General features: G+C 37.8%; 1 protein-coding gene across 1 annotated transcript in view; it reads right to left on the bottom strand.

The window, feature by feature from the left end:
• LOC126780930 (neuroligin-1-like) overlaps positions 1-19,440 on the bottom strand; it is a 142,283-nt gene that overhangs the window by 15,993 nt on the left and 106,850 nt on the right. Inside the window, exons 2-11 of the mRNA XM_050505626.1 lie at positions 11,435-11,555; positions 8,590-8,782; positions 6,751-6,869; positions 4,701-4,850; positions 4,319-4,513; positions 3,746-3,881; positions 3,374-3,622; positions 2,950-3,211; positions 2,549-2,789; positions 2,197-2,334 (exon numbers count right to left, since the gene is read on the bottom strand). Of these exons, the coding sequence (XP_050361583.1) occupies positions 2,197-2,334; positions 2,549-2,789; positions 2,950-3,211; positions 3,374-3,622; positions 3,746-3,881; positions 4,319-4,513; positions 4,701-4,850; positions 6,751-6,869; positions 8,590-8,782; positions 11,435-11,534 (1,783 nt within the window). The 5' untranslated portion in view covers positions 11,535-11,555. The remainder of the gene's footprint in view (positions 1-2,196; positions 2,335-2,548; positions 2,790-2,949; positions 3,212-3,373; positions 3,623-3,745; positions 3,882-4,318; positions 4,514-4,700; positions 4,851-6,750; positions 6,870-8,589; positions 8,783-11,434; positions 11,556-19,440) is intronic.

Genomic DNA, 19,440 nt, shown 5'->3' with positions numbered 1-19,440 from the left:
ACCAATCTTGCTAACTTCATTAGCTTGCTAGCATCAAATTTTATTTTATGTATACAATATTAACTTAATCTAATAAGTTATTTATATATGTATAACAATACATTGTAAATTTAAAGATTGAGCCCATTTTAATCATAATAGAAGTAAATAAAATTTTTAAATACCACTGGCTTGCATTAAGATTCTATCGAAAAAAAAACCAGCGACGAACTCAGTAGGTTCACTTTCCCATCAATTAAATTACAAAGCTTTAGTTAAATACAAAGCAATTAGTATATAAGTAATAAACTAATTGAAATAATTTACAACACCTTTTAAGGGGTTCATGTTCAGCCGCATGGAGTAAAATAAATATATAAAACATTTCGTGTCCGCGATCGCCTGTTGTCTAACCGTTCCTACAATATTTGCGGCTGCATTATACTACAAATAGCTTTACTTGTATTATTCCGTTATGAGGCGGACTATCGGGCTAATACCTCATCCAGGATGACGTAAAACAAAGCTTCGATCATAAACTTAGCCTCTCTTTCAACATTTTAGTATTGTTGAAAAGATAGATAAAAGTGTACATAAATCGTTTCATTTTCAAGTATTCTTACCATTGTATAATGTACACTCGTTTTCTATTTTTCTTAGATCAGCGAATGATTATAATAATAAATGATTATTGTAATACTAAATTAATTTAATTAATAATGCTTTTATGACCGCATGAAGAAGCCTAGTGATAAGAGCGCGTGAATCTTCACCGACGATCATAGGTTCAAGCCCGGGCGAGCACCACTGAAATTACATGTGAGAATTTATATCTATATATATATGAGAATATATATCTAATTTCAATGAAATTCTGCCATATGTGTATTACACCGACCCGCATTGTTTCAGCGTGGTGGAATAAGCTTCAAAACCTTCTCCTCGAGAAGGAAAAGGAGGCATTTGCCCAGCAGTGGGACATTTACAGGCTGTTACTATATGCTTACAACTTACGATAGTGTTATTGTCAATAAAATCTTAGCCTGATTTCATATGAAGTGCTCTCACGCATAAGTTTCCTAGTGTGCGATAAACGGGAAAATAAATACTGAATTTGCAGCTTTGATATGATGAAATGTTATATTTACCATATTCAAAACTCTGCATGTGAATATACAAAGTGTTTTTTTACCCAAAAGCTTATTTGTTAATAATCTTTGTATACCGAATAAAATGTAAATAATTCATTATATCGGTTCAGAATTATTCATACTGAAATAAAACAGTTCCGAAAAAGGATTGGCGACAAATTAATTGCAATCATCAATGTCTGTTTTTCATAAACGATTTATATTTTACCAGATGATAGATGTTTATTAAAAATAAATGTTTCACGAAGGGGCTTTGTGCAAACCCTCTGAGTGGGCTAACCATGGGTCTTTCATTGATTATTTGTTTTTGTTTGAAAAGTGAGTGAGCCAATGTTATAGACACAAGTCGAGCACAAGATGAATAAAGACTCAGTATTGACATCATAATCATTATCTAAGTTCCATACACGAGAAACATCGATTTTTCAAAATGTATTTAAAAACAGAAGGTAATGAATTTACAAATAGTATAAAACAAAATCTTCGCTAATTCCATCTAAGCCATGCAATGGTTTTAAATCGGTTTTCACAAATAGAATGAATATTAAACGACGATAACGCTAACTTAACATAATATACATAAAAATATAAAATCAATGTATTATACTAAAAAATTCTCTGAGGATATATATATATTTTCTAAGGTTCTAGATCATAGTATCCATTTTTATCTTTTAAATTTTGTTCACACGTTATAAACTAATAATATATATAGCATATCGGTTAAAACAGCTTCGCAAATAATTTATAACGTGTGAACATATATATATATATATATATATATATATATATGTTCACACATACGTTTTTGTTGTCTTAAGTAGGCGTAGTAAAGCTATTTTGTAAAAACAAACTTAAAACACATCGCAGACCACGATCGTAACAATGGCAGAATGTGATATGCGAAATTGGCTATTTATTATATATAACATTAAAGGATACGAATCAAAATAGCGTATAACCTTAAGTCGTTGACACCATTTCACTAGTGAGGTACGACATAATTTCTTACAGAATTGCACTGCTGAACACTAATGCAGCTTTTCTAATCTAAAGGTTGCCGTACCTGCGAACATATCAGGATGTACAGAGCGGAACTGATGGTGCCTCGGCGCGGCTCCTGGTCGATGCAGCTGCGGTATCAAGTGCAGCCATAATGCCATTTTATGTCCTCGATAGTGGCTTTTTACGCGCAATTTTGTTCCTAAGACAAATTGTTATAGTTTTAGTTGAAAATTTCCGGAAATAAATGGATGTATAAAATTTAAGTCATCTATTACTAGACATATTCTTAGAGAGAGAAAAAAAATACTTTAAAAAAAAGCAACATTATTATTATTATTGAACATTTTTTGATTGTATATATTTTGATTTGTACGAATAATTTTATTTTATCTTTATAATCCAGTATAACTCACCGATACTTAAATATTGCTGCGTATTCAGTTCGTATTGAGGCCAGCTGGTTGCGTCACTTCTTTGATCATCAGTCTTAGGAGTTGGGTCCCCAGTCTTCGCAAACCCTGCTAGAAGGGCGACTGTGGTTTCCGCCACAGCTACATCACCCCTCGAATAGTTTCTCGGAGAAAATGGCATACCACCCACAAGAGGTAAGCCGAGGAAGTATGGTAGGTTTTCGCTCGTGACGCTGCCCAAACGCTGTCAAAGAAATACTTTGATACTCAGAGAAGTTTATAATCACTGAAAATAATTTTAACACGGAAGATAATAATAAGTTGCCTAAAACTAGAAGCATATAAGAAAAAAATAGATATTGCTAACACGACACGTTTTATTATAATATATTTTTTTAATTTACCTGAGGATAATCAGAATCCTTGCTTTGATGAGCGAAGTGCGCGAAGTAAGTCTTCGCACCGCGCTTGGCGTGCAGCTGCGCCAGCCGCAGCGCCGGCGCCGCCACGGCCGCGTCGCTGAGCGACTCCAGCGTGGCGTCGCGGATGTTGATCGGGTGCTGGATCGGTTTCTCCCAGTCCGTGTATTCGTTGCGTATGGCAGCGAAGATCTCGTTGCGGTGGTAGCGGTACACGTTGCGGACGTACGTACGCAGAACACGACTCCTGGTTGATGAGAATCATGTTTTATATTTTAATCTTCCTAATATTTTAATTTATATTTTTTAAGCTCCTTTTTTGCATTTCCTGCATTTCACTTAAGTCAATTTAACTAAACTTTGTGTCACTCGAAAAAAAGGTCCATCAAACAAAATTCCGTTGACTCACCTGTGTTCTTCTTCAAAGCCATGTCGAACGTCATCCTCACTAAAATACTGGTAGCTTTCAGTAGTCGTCACGACGACGGCTAAAGCGCAGTCCAGAAATATTTCACTTGCATGTAGTGCTTTGGTCGGGGCTTGGGCCTGGGAGTCCCTGGTGGGTACTGATGGAGCCCAGCCAGCTAGAAATCTGGCACGCGGAGCTTCAACCGCTAGTAGCACTGCCAGAGGACGAGAACGAATACACGCAGCTAACCTAATAAATTATTTATTTATGGTTATATACAAATTTATATTTGAATTTTAAACTTATTAATTACGTCATCATGTACCTAAATTATGTACTTATATTTAAATGAACATGACAACAGTTCTTTACCAATGTTCCCCACTGTTTGAATCTCGAGCACACCGTAGCGCTTGCGCAGTATGCTCTCGAGCTAATGCCGGCTCAGGCGCCAGGGCTGATGGACTAAGTGCTGACCCACTCAATAGCAGCACGCGTGTTATTAGACCTAGATAATGTTTACATAGTTAATTGTTAACAGAGATTGGGTTTGTTGACTTAAGTGTACGGTGTAATTTACTATTGAACTACATAGGCTTACTTAATATGTATGTATTAATTTTTTGGTCTCATTGTTCGGTAGTAATCGATGACACAATTGGCGAACAATAAGTATTGAGATTAAAACTAAGTAAGAAAGTCTGTCGGTGTTTAACCAGCGTATTAGAAACGGTATGTTGATCGATTAATCAATAGACATTATATTTTCTATAAGGTGTTAATAATAACATGTACGAAATTGTGGGTTGATGGCACGTACACAATACATTTTTAAACCGAAACGAGCAATTCCTCACGATGTTAGGCCGAGTTGAATCCACAATTGAAAATTTTACGCGAACCAATTCGCCTTTTGTCAAAAAATTCAAATATTCTGTACTTTACCTTTACTTAAAGGGAGCATCAGCATTACATTAGCCAAAGCTGCTCCAGCAGAGTGTCCGGCAAGGGTCAGTCTTCTTGGGTCACCACCAAATGCTGCAATATTCTTTCTGACCCACGTTAGTGCTGCTGCGACGTCTAAGGGAGCAGCACCGCCAGACATCGACACTTCATCCGAAGCGCCTGTTGTTAAATAACCTAAGGAAATAGTTATAATATTTTAATATAAACAAACTATAGCGTACTGGCTTACAATTGTAATAACAACTACTGAAGCTATAATGTTTAATAAAATGTAATGTCCATTGTGTATGTACTGGCTCGCTCACCCTACCATCCAAGATAGGCTAGCACAAAGCCCTACCACCAAGTGACTCCTACTCACCTAATAATCCTATTCTATAGTTAAGCGTGACGACGAGCAGGTGAGCACGCGCGGCGAGCACGGCACCATCAAGCGCGTTGCCCGACCCCCACTCGTGCGCTGCGCCCAGCCACACCACCACTGCGTAAGGCGCTTCCACGCCTCGCGCACCTGCATGTTTGTTCATAATCTATGAGTTGTGTGTTATGTTTCGATTGTAGGCATGACCATATATATAAAAACTCGTCTCAGGCCTCTACTGATGAAAGGAAAGCTAGTTTTTTTTTATATGCGCCGGGATGGCAAATGACTCTACTCCACCTGATGGTAAGTGTTAGTAGAGTCCAAACGCGACGACAGCCAGTACAGTCGGGAAGAATGTTCTGTACTTGCCGTCCCCGCCTTGCCGGCCCGCAAGATGCCTCTTCACGCCTCGTTTGAAGGAACCCGGGTTGTAAGAGGAGGGGAAAACGTGAGCTGGTAAGGAATTCCATTTTTTGGACAAAGAAAGGAGTTGCTAAATTTCTTTTGTGCGCGATGAAATTGATGTCACAGTTAAGCGGTGACATCGAGAACCAGCTCGCGTGGACTTAAGAAGGAAGGGAGAAGCAGGAATTAGAGAGAATAATTCCTCAGAGCACTCGCCGTGATACAGTCGATAGAAAGCGCTCAGTGCTGCTATCTCGCGACGCAATTGTAAAGGTTCAAGGGTGTTTGTGACCTTTACGTCGCCAATAATGCGTACCGCACGTCGCTGTAACCGGTCCAAGGCCTCCAGTAGGTACTTAGCGGAGCCATCCCAAAGATGCGAGCAATATTCAACGCAAGACCGTACCTATGTTCTGTATAACAGGCACAGTTGTTGTGGCGACAGAATTCCGAGTTTCCGTGATGCTGTTTTTATAATAGTCTCGATGTTATCCCTTGGACTAAGGTCGCAGCGAACGTCCATCCCCAGCATGGCGATTTTGCTTTGTATCATCAGCGGTGTGCCAGTGCCATACAGAGGGAGGGTGGGAAGAGCGGAAAATGGTGATTTAGTTCATTCTTAGCGGAGAATTGCGATTCAAAGGGAAAATGATGCTAGCGTTCTTGCTCTAGCGTTCTTTGATATTCCACGCGTTCATATTTTGTACATTAATTTTATTTTATTTTTATTTATACATATTCTTATGTAAGTATTACATACATATTGTTTAAATAATATTTCAGATCAAGAGAACAGATCATAGTGTACAGGTACAGTTTTATAAAAGTATATATCTATACTATTATTATACAGAGGAAAGATTTGATTTTTTTTTGTTTGTTAATTACAATTTAACTCTAAAACTAGTCGACCGATTTAAAAAAATATTTCACCATTAGAAAGCTACATCTTTATCGAGTAACATATATATTATATATTTAAAAAAATAAATAGAAATCCCTGCCTAAAATGGAACATTGTGCCCAAGGTATCAAAGTGTTGCCTATAAAAGTCATTATTTTGCGTGCGCTACAAAATCTATTGACGGTATACAAAATAATGTTCCACATATTAATAGTACTTATAATTACTCACAAAAAAGTCCATGATATGCCATACCTAACTTTTATAGTTAAGCCACAATAACAGTTTTTGTTTAAATTATTAAGTTCAAATACGGGTGGAATCAAATAGTGGTGATATTGGTATGATGATATTAATCCTTATCCATTTAAAAGGTTTGATAATAAATTAAAAATAAAGTTTGATTATGTCCGTGTAAATTCCACTTTAAATTATCCGGACCGGACTATTCGTTTAGAAGTTATAACGGGTATAAAAATTCTCTAAGTAAGAAAAATGACGGTTTAAACAAACTGCAATCAAATGATTATTAAGCCTTTGTTCGTATTTTATGCACATCCTACAGCCGAACGAGTTGAATCTTTGTGTAGCTGTTAACAAATTAGTTGAAGGCTTTCCAAGACGCATTGGATAATTAAATTATTGTTCATAAAAATAAAATGATGTAAATTTCTAATACAAAAACTGTTGGGACATTCGTATGTTATATATATTCTTACATATAAAGCGAACACTTACCGCTACCGGGAACGTAAATATTGAGATAGAGGCAATCTTCGCTCTGGTTGGCGAGCAATGGAATCGTCACTTTGAGTTCGTTGTAAAGTCCTAGCGGCATCCTTAGTAATGCTGCACTCCTAGAGAAAATATTTCGTATATGAATTTTTTATTGTACATATTGTGCAAATAGCATCCAACCACACGAGTAGGCACATAAACAACTTTGAGATAAAATTGACGCGATGTCAATGAATAATCTGTGATATTATGGATTTGCGAAAAAAGTGGCATTTAAAGTGTCATCGAAGTTGTTACCGAAACTTTAGAAGTGAAATTAAAGTGGAATAGTTTTGACGAGCCGGTTGGCGTGGTTGGTAGATATTTACCTTTCACGCCGAAGGTTTCCTGTCTTGGGTGGGAATCGAACCCACCCAGTACAGACATTTGTGTGTATGAACATGTCTGTTTGTCCTGAGTCTGGGTGTAATTATCTATATAAGTATGTATTTCCAAAAAAAAGTAGTATATGTAGTATCAGTTGTCTGGTTTCCATAGTACAAGCTTTGTATAAGCTTAATTTGGGACCAGATAGCCGTGTGTGAAAAATGTCCCAGGATATTATTATTATTATAGTTTTGTGTTATAAACAAATATAATATATATTACCAAGAACTGTTCGTAGTGCATAATATAATTGAGCTATTAACAAATCTAAAGATTGTATATGTTTACTCCTTCATCGACAGAAACTGGAAACCTTCGAAATATTAACCATTGCATACGCCAGCATTGAACTTCCAAGCATGAGTACTAAAATGTTATGACCTCGTGGTTATAATGACTCTGACTTATTACACTTATTCAAACACTGGTTTATATATTTGGTAATTTAACTTGAGTGTTATTCAGTTTTATTATAATAGAATAAATAATAATGTCTCTATCGTAAATTAGACACGGCAGCTAATCTCGAAGACCAGCCTGCTGCTTGGGAAATATAACAGTGCAAAAATGTGTACGCAAAAATAAACATTTTATTAATAATGACCAAAAAGTAAATTATGTTATTTCATACAAGTAATACATCACATTTTTATTGTAGTTATCGCTTATCGGTCCACAGCTGTTTAATATATTATTTGTTTAATTTATTTAATTTTGAGTGACTGCATTAATACTGTAGTTATAGTTTTATGTTCAATTTCAACGTCAACTAAAATGAATGAGTTATAATTAAACACCTCACGCAACGAATCACGCGACGTGCATTTTATTAATAATAAATTGTTAATTGTTCGAAACATTAAAATACAGTTTCATTTTAGTATGTAAATTAACTTTATTAATTGGAATATACGAAATATATATTGATGCTTTACAAACCAAAAGTGCTAAACGTTATTTTCTGCGAAATCGCCTCAAATTGGAATCGTTGCTTAAGCGCTTTGTTATTAACAAATGAATGAGAAATTTGAGCTTCTTTGGCGGAATTTCTTCGTCATAAATGCCAAATATTTTGGTGTTATTTTTGTTGTAGAGATCAAACAAAAATTGTTATTTTAAAACAGAGACATAAAATTTGATAGGCGTCCATAAAAAAAAATTATTAAGAATAAATAATGTAAAAAAATCGTATTAATCTCCATTAAAGACGAAATGAATATATACAAATTATGCAAAACAAGTGATACAATAATATTTCACGCTTGTATGTGAAACTGGGATAAATAATAACGACAAACACAATGGAATAATAATACTACTTGCTTAGAATGATTACATTGGAAATATAGTCGTATTGCTTAAAACAGTTTAGATAGAGCACTGTAAGGCCTATTTGAAATTTAAAAGAGTTACTTGTTCGATATGTCGGGATAGCGCTGAGGGCAGACAGGCGCGAAGGTGTCGGCGAGGCGCGTGCCTGGCCAGGATGGTGGTGGCGGAGGCGGTGCCAGACGAGCCGGCCGTGCTCCGTACGGAACTCCGCGGAATACTTCCACTGGTTCCAAGCGACGTGATGCAGGTTCCACTATGATGCCTCTGATTGCTCCTGATAAAAAACGGATATTACGACGTATTTTGAATAAATAAAGAAATAAAACTTGCAAAAAGTTTCCTCAAATTATGTTAGCTTGTACACAAATTCAACAATGAACAGAGGACCTGAGTAACTGACTAAAATATATTCTAAAGTGAAGTAAATTTGTTACGCAACATATTTCAAAGTTTAATTATAACTTCATTTAGGGCATGCAGTTGCGGTTAGTACCGAAACTAAATGAGGCAACATTTGAAGAGAGGTTCGAGCGTTGAATGAGGTACAGCTGAAAGTTCAACGTCCGCAGCTACATACTTATACTTCGTTGGTTAAATTGAACCGCAAACTTCGCACCCTTTTCAATAGTCGTTTGATGAAGAACTGATGGAATGGAAGGGACTGAATATTTTAGCCTTGACTTCGGATAACTTGTAATTTTACTGTTAGAATTATTTACAACTGAATTCCACTAAATACAACTATGTAAATAAATATAAATAAATATAACGCGCTATTTTAAAGTGAAACGTAAAGCTATAATTTGACAGGGGAATGAGCGAAAATAGGCTAACTCTTGGTAAGCTTGGACTACTGCTACTACCTAATAATTTAAATATCGTATTGTTTAATTCAATTATTATATTATTATGAAGAAGAATGCATTATTTACATTAATATGAAGAAAATTTTAAGAGATTGGGATTTTCATAACAAACTGAATCCACGCTGGTGGATATAGCTGCGTATAAATTACGTGCGGCAGCCGCGCGAGCCAATGTTCGGCCTGAGTAGATGTCCATTTGCCGTGCGAGCCAATATGTAATTTAATAGACGTAACTTAATAGTACGAGGGATAGTCAGAAAGAAGAAGATATAATTGTATTATTAGACAGCACTTTGATGCGATCTCAAAAAGCGACAACGAGTGGATCGACCCGAGGCACGTTCGAGCATGGCAATGTTCGAGCTGCCACGCGCCGCGACCATAGCGTGTTAACCAACGTTCGAGGGTTTGCCGCGCGTAATGTATATGCAGGTTAATAAATAAATAAACATTTTTCTTAAAAATATGGTTTAAATTTGGAGCAATCAAACGTTCCACCACAAATTGAGTGAGCGAAATCAAATTAGGACTGACAAAAGGCTAAACAAAACGAACTGGATCTCGTAATTGAATAATATTAATTAAAAAAAAGCAATTTAAAACCCGACAAGATTCTATAGATGGGTTGAATCAGACCCCACACGCCACCCAATTACGCGGTCACAACGTACCTGAGCAATTATTAATTTGACCCGACGCCCTCGCCCTTTGTAATATAAAATGAAATTACGTCATTCATCCACGATATTCCGGGATTCAACCCCGAGATCTCCGTCTGATTGAATTGTTCCGGGATTAAGCTAACCCGGGACCAGATCCGGAGCATCACAAACTTAAACGCTAAACGAAGGCAAATGACACCTGCTTTCTTATGATAAGTGGATTAATAACTGAATGTCGTAGTTGTATTTTATAACAATCATTATTTGCTTACTTAAATATAGAAATGTTGTCTTGTCAGGTTTTAATTAGTCAAGAATAACTATTAGAATTAGACTAGTAAACAGTAAGATAATAAATTAAAACATCTACTGCAATAACTATTCTAATATTTAAGCCTCAAAATATGTTAAATATTTATCTAATAAATAAAGACTAAGCTTTAGTGATATGTGACACCTACTATATATTATATTGTATATCAGTTTTAAGCGTCATCATAACTCTTTTAATTTGCCAGAATTGGACCTGTCGTGGTCACGAGCTTGTTTATGAAATAGTCGTTTCAAATTCTATTACACTAATGTAACTATTAAAATGTTTCGTTATATTAATTGATATTTACATTTAGATATTTTGAACACTGGACATATTTGGTAACCACTGAATAATTTAAATTGCCCAGACGAAGCAGATCTAAGAGGTTTTGAGGATCTCCTTTGTCTAAAGTAATATTGGTTTGTCTAAAAATAACAACTCTAATGATCATTGACTTTAGAAACAATTAAGGTAATATTTCTGAATAGTTTAAATATTTTAGAAGTACGCACAACTATTAAATTGAAGAATTGAATTGGTCCATGGACTAATTTATTACTTTTTAAAATATTATTAAACTTCATTGAAAATGATAAGAGTAAAATTTAAAGATCAAATTCGAGAAATCAAGTGTATTTTTTTATCTCATGAAAAGTTTCACTTCGACAGAGCTGTTAGGCAAACTCGGTCTAAACAGCTGAACATTAAAATTGTAAAGATTCGATTTTCAAATATATGCAACATTGACTATAATCACACACATTAAAGTAACGATATACTGTCAAGCGGTTTATAACATTTCATGAGTGATATATACGAAGCGAGTTCCTACAAAATAGCACTGCTGTCATGTGGCGCTGAGTTGTTTGCGTATTTAACTAACCCTTTGGTATTAAGTGATATTAACACGCCAGACGTAAACAATATTGTTTTGGCATTTCAAAGCCATACGCCTTGAGCATACTCGTAGTTACTATCAATGCACTGTTGAAGCGAGTCATACAATTTTATTTCTTTTTCATATTCTTATGATCTTTCTTGAAGTATATTATAATAATGGTTTGTTAATTGATTAAGCTTACCGGCATGCGTGTGTACGATGCGCGAGCTGTAGCGCGGGCCCGCCGCCGCCAGCACGGCTAGCGCCAGCGTCGCGCACCACGCCGTCCGCGCGCACTCCATGCGCCATCACGCGACGATTGGCTGCAAAAGAATCAAGATTATTATCTCATTACATTCAACCACAGATTCCCATTATAACATAGAACACTCAGATTTTTCATTTGTTTAATCTGTTTTGATATATCTAATTTTCGTTTTTATAATATATTCAAAACTTGCATGTGTATCGAATGAAACACGTATATTCACCAATTCGTAAAGTTCATACACTAGGAACGTGATTTCATGATTTCCATAATGAAAATAGTAGGCCGTTACATAGCAGTGGGACATTTACGGGTGGTAACTTCAATTTATATTTTAACATTAGTACATTACATACAAAATGGTTAATAGTTTTTCTATACTCAGAATTTTTGTTTATTAGAAAAGATCATCTTACATAGTACACATATTATATTACAAACTACCAACCATTTGATAATAATTTTCTTTGTACCTATCTCGGTCACCATTTTTATTGTGAGCTGTCACAATAAATATAACCTGGTATTTGGTACAATAACTGGAACGAATGTGAGCGGTGCCACCTCAAATGGGTCTGCACTTGCGTGTATGACTGTTGTAATAGTTGTTAACAGTTGTATTCAGAATTCGTAACATTTGCCAAACTTGCCGCGACATAATAGAGGAATTTATCCTTCCGTTTATAGCGTTGTTTGGTGCTGTCTTCGTGTCAAACATTATTTAACTAAATTTGTTCACGCTATAGACTAAACTAAGCCTTTACATGAATACATAAACTTATTTCTCAGGCGAGAACACAAAATATTCGGAAGCAATCACGTGACTGTTACATGCATACCTACCGTCTTATGGTTATACTGGCGACTTAATTCCTGTCTATTCACTTATTTTGCTTGGATAATTTTGTAAGAGTTTTTTTTTATTTTGGTTACAACTTATTGATGATTTCTCACTTCAATAAAAAAAATGTATAACTTTTTCTTTATATTTCTGTTTTAGTTCAAATTAAATTCCATTTTTTTTTCAAATGGGGAATAGTTAGCAAAAAAATTTTAATTAATAACGAAACCAGTATGTCAGACGGAATCGCACTTATATCCGTAACCTCCTTAGTGGGAAAGGACAACTTTACCCAGCAGTGGGACATTTTCGGGCGACAAAGGTATTGTTAATACCTTGAGTATCATCAAAAATATTGTGGACTGTTTATTTTGTAGGAAAAGGTATACGCTTCAGCGGAAGCTGTGAGCAAAATTAGTTAACAACATAAATTAATTAAGTCCCGACGTCCATCATTGTTCCTATGCAGTGCCAATAACCCTGCAATCACGATATTATGGCAATCAACGTGAATATTGACTCGTATCGTATCTGTGTCAACCAGCTGTCAACAGCAATGTTAATACACAGTCTTCATCTGAGAATGAACTGAATACAATTTTAAGCTTATTATAATTTCGTATCTTAAGTAACCTGATGTTATGTAATTATTTATATATTGAAACGGATTGATAACGGTTATACACTGGTCCTAACAACTGTAATGTGGCTTCCAACTATTAAGATAAACTATGTGCTACAAATTATAGTATAATACATCGCTTGTACATAAAAATAATGCTTAAAAGCAATTAACAATGACACTATTAGGAAATAAAATAATCAGCAAAACATAAAACAACGATACTATAATACCTAATATATAAACTTAAATAATTATCTAAATAGATAATATTATTTTAAGAAGCGGATTGGATAAGCATTATTCTGAAAACATATGAAACGTATAAAAATAGCGAAGACGTTGAGCATACATGTCCAATGGGACATGTAAGCTTGAATCAAAAATGATTCAATGGAATCATTTTTGATTCAAGCATGAAATATCCACATATGAATATGCGTACTCATTTTTAACTTCAAGGATTAAAATTTTTAGGAACTTGCAAGAAAGTATGACCATGAAAAATTGATATTTTTATTATTATACAATTTCACTAAAACATCGTGTACATGTTTCTTCGAGCCTGGTTTAGTCTTCGTGTCACCTTCTACATCTTTCTTTTTTTAATAGTGACCGACGCTTCATTTGTGAAGTATTTCGACATTGGTGTTCATTCTAGTTTCAACTAGCTGATGACTTTTTGAAGTGAAAACTTCTTTATCATGTTTGACTCGTGGTTTCGCGTAACCGACATGCTTATATTAATATGATTGAGAGTTGAGAGTGCAAATAATCTGAGTATTGTAAAAATTAATGAGGACATAATTTTTTTAAATTTATGTAAATACTAACTGTATTTACAAATAATACAAGTGTATTTTAACTATTATTTATTTAAACTAAGCTGTATTAATGTTTTATACCGAGTTGGCGACATACTGTGTATTATGATAAATAAAAGACTATATAATAAAAATGAATATAATTATTACATGGAGTGACAATAAATGTGGAAATTGGACAAATATATTTAAGTTTCAAGTTTTCACTTCTATTGGCAGTCCTTGTGACTGCCTGTTTTTTTTGAATAGGGAAAGAAACCACATGACCTTCGTAGATATTTTAAATGTTCTCATGTTCTCATGTTCAGTGATAAAGTCTCCACATTCCATGTAAATGTGGACAAACAGAAAGCAATATTGATCTCCTGTTGCGGTTCCTCGGTTTTATCTTGACGTTTTCATAATATTGCGAAGAATAGCAAGTCTGACATGGTTACGTTATCCTTAATTAGGAAAAAGTCCATCGAATTCCAGGACGACATTTCTTTTAATATATTATCGCCAACGAATTCAACAGAGCCTTAATTGCGTTTGGCAATGGCAAACAGCACTCACTTGAGAAAAGAGGGGGTACTTTTTTGAGGTTTTTTTCTTTATTCTTTAACATTTTGTTTAATGGCTAATAATACTAGCTTATAATGATATTATATATTGTTTCATCAAGAAATAAAAATGTTTTTACGTCAAACGTACGTAAGCATGATCCATGTTATTATAACAACACATAACGGCGTACTTAAACGTACGAGTCTCATGTGGGCCATAGATTGGGGGTTATAGGCACTCCCAATTTGCAAACTTATTTACAAAAGGTACAATAAGGAAAAAAATACTATCTCGTGCAAAAAAACGGCTAATTAACCAAGTTATAAAAAAATAATAAGGATATATTTAATTAACTAAATGAAAAGTGTTCCATCTTTACCGAATTGAATTTAACCTTCATTTCAATTGACATTGAGGATCCCCGGACTCGTGCCTCGGGATCCGTTCCTATGTAGATTAGGGTTTGAAGGGTCGGTATCAGGTCCTCACGTAATGATATGGGTGTATACCTGCGGTGAAGGGTCGCTCTTCGATACAAACTGATGTGTATTCAAAATTCAGTCACAAACATAACCTGTGTCTCAAAATATTTTACCGAAATGAAATGTATTCGTATCAACTTTTATTTCAATGAACTCAAAGGATGTTGTCTTTTTGTTTATATCGAGAATAACTATAATTAAAACAATCTTATTTAATAAAAAATAACTTGTGAATATTCGACAGCTGGAGTTTCGACGAGTGGAGACACTTTGGAGTTTAATCCACCACGCTACAGTGCAGATTTGCGATTGGTTGCGGAAGGCGGAGAACAGGGAATTTTGGCGCACCACGGTAGAGGCCTTTGTCCAGCAGTGGATAATGGTTAGCTAAATGTAAGATAAAAAACATGAAACACATGAGAACTCAGGTGTGTTCCCGGGTATAGACCCCGAATTTTTGGTTAAAATACTCATGTTTCAATCACTGCGCTATATCTGTTTCGTAAAGCCATATGCATATTATATTTACTTTCCTCTTAGCGTTAAAAGTTTGTAAAATCTATAAAGCTTTTTACACCCGTCTCATCGCAAATGGGTGCACGGCCCAGTTTTCATCGATGAGTTCCAACGTTTTAATTTCTTAAACCTTATCAATTATTCCGTATCGATTAGTGACTTTCCCTTTAAGTTCATAACATATTTTTAGTAACACAATGCCTCGGAAATAATTTATCAAAGTCCAACAGCATTTAAGAGAACAAAAGAACCCCAGTCCAGTCCCCAGTCGAGTAATAGACATATTGCCTTAAAAATCTGACCCCTGAACCCTGAAAACTTTAAAAACGTGAGGACGTTTATAGTTTCCTTACGTCAACATGCTTTTACCATGAAAAAAAAATTAATTTCAGAGAAAAAAACTACTCTACTTAGATTTACGAAGGTTCTTGTTTAGTTTTATTTCACTAAATCCATAACTTGAGAAAATATTATAATCCTTATAGCGAGCATAAAACATTATTCAATCCGTGCGAAGTCGAGACTGGGAGTTAGTAAAAAATAAAAATCGTCAGATGTCAACAGCTGTATTTCTCAAATACTCAGCGATAAACATACAAAATAACTACAAGATGCGATTGAATAAGGGCCAAAACCAAACTTTTATATGCTAATATATAAAACTCATTATATATATTAGTCATTATATATATAACTCGTCATATATATTAGTTTACACGCTGCATGCATTTATCCGTGCAGTGATGGAGAAAGAATACATTTCACTGCCCCTCTCTTTCCCATGGGTGTCGTAAGAGGCGACTAAGGGATATCTGAGCGACCATCTGCTCATCTGGTGGTAGGATGCTAGCATCCGCCTGGCTTGTTACCACCGTACGCATGGTGAAAAACTTGTGAAGTGGCTTGCAGCCGCGTTTCGAGGTCAGCCAGCGTACAGCCAGTGCCCGGGCGAGTATTGCTGCGATGGGTGTTGGTCCGGTGGAGACGGCTGTTGAACCAATGCCGGGGGAAACTGTATTGACCTGCCGGACAGGGAGACCTGAAGAAACGGCTGTTCCGCTGGCCGCCCGTGGCATAGTACAGGGGCCCGAGCGTGCCTAACCAGCTCGCGAGGCTGCCCCACCAGGCCACGCATAATCTCGGGGTGGACCGTCGTACCGGAAGGTGGGGTCCCGGCGGCCACTTCCGGGGTGGTTCGGAGGCCCTTCCGTCCGGCGGATCAGTATATTTTCCCTTTTGGCAACCATTTGGGAAAACACGCCTCCATACTTTGCCCATCCCTATCGTGGCAATACGTCGCTCGCATCACGTCTCTTTTCCTTATTTTCCGAAATGGTAGCGCAACTAAGAAATAACGGTCGTTCAGCGGTGCACACCCCCACCATACCCACGCTGTTTGAGGTCGAGTTCTCTAACATCCGAGGACTCCACGCTAACCTCAACGCTGTCCACCACCATCTCGAGACAGCACGGCCAGCAATGTTGTTTCTCACGGAGACACAAATACTCCGTCTTGCCGATACCAGCTACCTTAATTATCCCGGCTACACGCTTGAAGAATCCTTCAAAGCGAAAGCCGGAGTATGCTTGTTCGTCAGGACGGATGTTTGCTGTCACCGACTGCGCTGCTTGGAGGACCCCTCCTTCTCCATGTTGGTGGTACGTGTGGACCTGGTTCGTCAGAGTCGAGTCTACGTGTGCCTCTACAGATCCCACAATGGTGACTTGGAGACAAGCCGATTATTTGACCATCTTAGTCGGGTGGCAGATGCTGCGCAAGAGCAGTTTCCTAAAGCGGAATTGGTGTTTTTGGTCGATTTTAATGCTCACCATGAATCATGGTTGAAATCCCTCAAAACTGACCATGCTGGAAGAACTGCTCATGCTTTTGCTCTCACACACAACTTGACCCAACTGGTTGATCAGCCCACCAGGATCCCAGACATTGATGGGCAAGCGCCTTCTCTACTGGATCTTCTGCTGACTTCTCACCGGTGGAATAACAGGTTGTGGTTCAAGCTCCACTTGGTTCTTCGGATCATGGCCTTATATCTACCAAAGTGCCACAGGCCAAGCTGCCGCCATCAGCGGTATGCAAACGTCGCGTTTGGCACTATAAGTCGGCAGATTGGGACGGTATGCGCGATTACTATGCGTCAGTCCCTTGGAAGGAACGTTGCTTCAGTGGGAATGACCCGACAGCTAGTGCCGCTGCTGTTGCTGATGAGATCATGTTAGGAATGGAATACTACATTCCTAGCTCAGATCTCATCAATAGGGGCACGCGTAACCGTTGGTTCACTCGTGAATGTGCCGACGCTGTATCATCTAAGCAGGTGGCATATCGCGCGTGGATCAACGGCTGCATTAGCGGGGCATCTAACATTGACTCACTGAAAGCAAACTACAATAAAAATTCCAAGTCCTGTAGGAAGGCATACACGAGAGCGGATGCACAGCGCATTGTACAGATTGGTCATGACCTTATTTCGCATCCTAGGGGCTCCCGTAGCTTCTGGCGTCTGACCAAGTCTGTGCAAAACAATTTCTGCCAACCTTCGCTGCCACCGCTCAGAAATCCGGACGGATCGCTAGCTCACAGTCCGCAAGAGCAAGCTGATCTCCTGGCTAAACTCTTTGCCGACAATTCCGTCATCGATGATTGTAGTGCGCTGCCACCTACAATACCTTCATGTGGCCACACGATGCCTGACATCAAAATCAGGCAACGTGATGTGCGTGCGGAGCTGCAATCACTTGATATACGGAAAGCTAGCGGTCCCGATGGAATACCAGCCATTGTGCTGAAGAAGTGCGCGGTGGAGCTGTCACCTGTGTTAACGCGCCTGTTCCAACTTTCTCTCTCTTCGGGATGTGTGCCGGAGGCTTGGAGAAGAGCTAATGTGCAAGCGGTTCCCAAAGAAGGGGATCGGTCTGACCCGGCAAATTATCGGCCAATAGCTATCACCTCAGTACTTTGTAAGGTGATGGAACGGATTTTAAACCACCAACTGATCCATTACCTAGAAGATCACTCTTTAATTAATGATCGTCAATACGGGTTTCGACCAAAACGGTCCACAGGTGATCTTCTAGCGTACGTAACGCACCTCTGGGGTGAAGCTATCGACAAGCATGGAGAATCGTTGGCTGTCAGCCTCGATATCTCCAAGGCTTTCGACAGGGTCTGGCACAGAAGTCTTCTCTCCAAGCTACCGGCATATGGTCTGCCTGCTCAGCTATGCTCCTGGATTGCCAGCTTCCTACACAAGCGTAGCCTTCGTGTTTTAGTAGATGGTTGCGCTTCACAATTCTATGTAGTGAATGCTGGGGTCCCCCAGGGATCTGTGCTATCTCCCACACTCTTTCTTTTGCATATCAATGATATGCTCTCTCTTGGGAACATACATTGCTATGCAGATGATAGTATAGTGCATGGTGGATACCACGGACGCGCAGTGGCTGGGCGGGCGGAAACTGAGGAGATGCGGGAGAATCTTGTCATTGAACTCGATAGGACATTAGAGCTCATCGCCAAATGGGGTTCTGATAATCTTGTTGAGTTTAATGCCAAGAAAACACAGGTGTGCGCTCTAACAGCGAAAAAGTCACCATTTTACCCTCATCCCTCCCTCTATGGCACACCGCTGATGATACAAAGCAAAATCGCCATGCTGGGGATGGACGTTCGCTGCGACCTTAGTCCAAGGGATTACATCGAGGCTATTATAAAAACAGCTTCACGAAAACTCGGAGTTCTGAACAAGGTGCGGCGTTTTTTCACGCCACAACAACTGTGCCTGTTATACAAAACACAGGTACGGTCTTGCGTTGAATATTGCTCGCACCTTTGGGATGGCTCCGCTAAGTACCTAATGGAGGCCTTGGACCGGTTGCAGCGACGTGCAGTACGCATTATTGGCGACGTAAAGGTCACAAACACCCTTGAACCTTTACAATTGCGTCGCGAGATAGCAGCACTGAGCGCTTTCTATCGTCTGTATCACGGCGAGTGCTCTGAGGAATTATTCTCTCTAATTCCTGCTTCCCCCTTCCTTCTTAAGTCCACGCGAGCTGGTTCTCGATGTCACCGCCTAACTGTGACATCA

Source organism: Nymphalis io, chromosome 3 (genome assembly GCF_905147045.1).
Source record: "Nymphalis io chromosome 3, ilAglIoxx1.1, whole genome shotgun sequence".
NCBI classification, from domain to species: Eukaryota; Metazoa; Arthropoda; class Insecta; order Lepidoptera; family Nymphalidae; genus Nymphalis; species Nymphalis io.
Note: the sequence above shows the minus strand (reverse complement) of the source record. Positions and strands in the feature narration are given on the sequence as shown.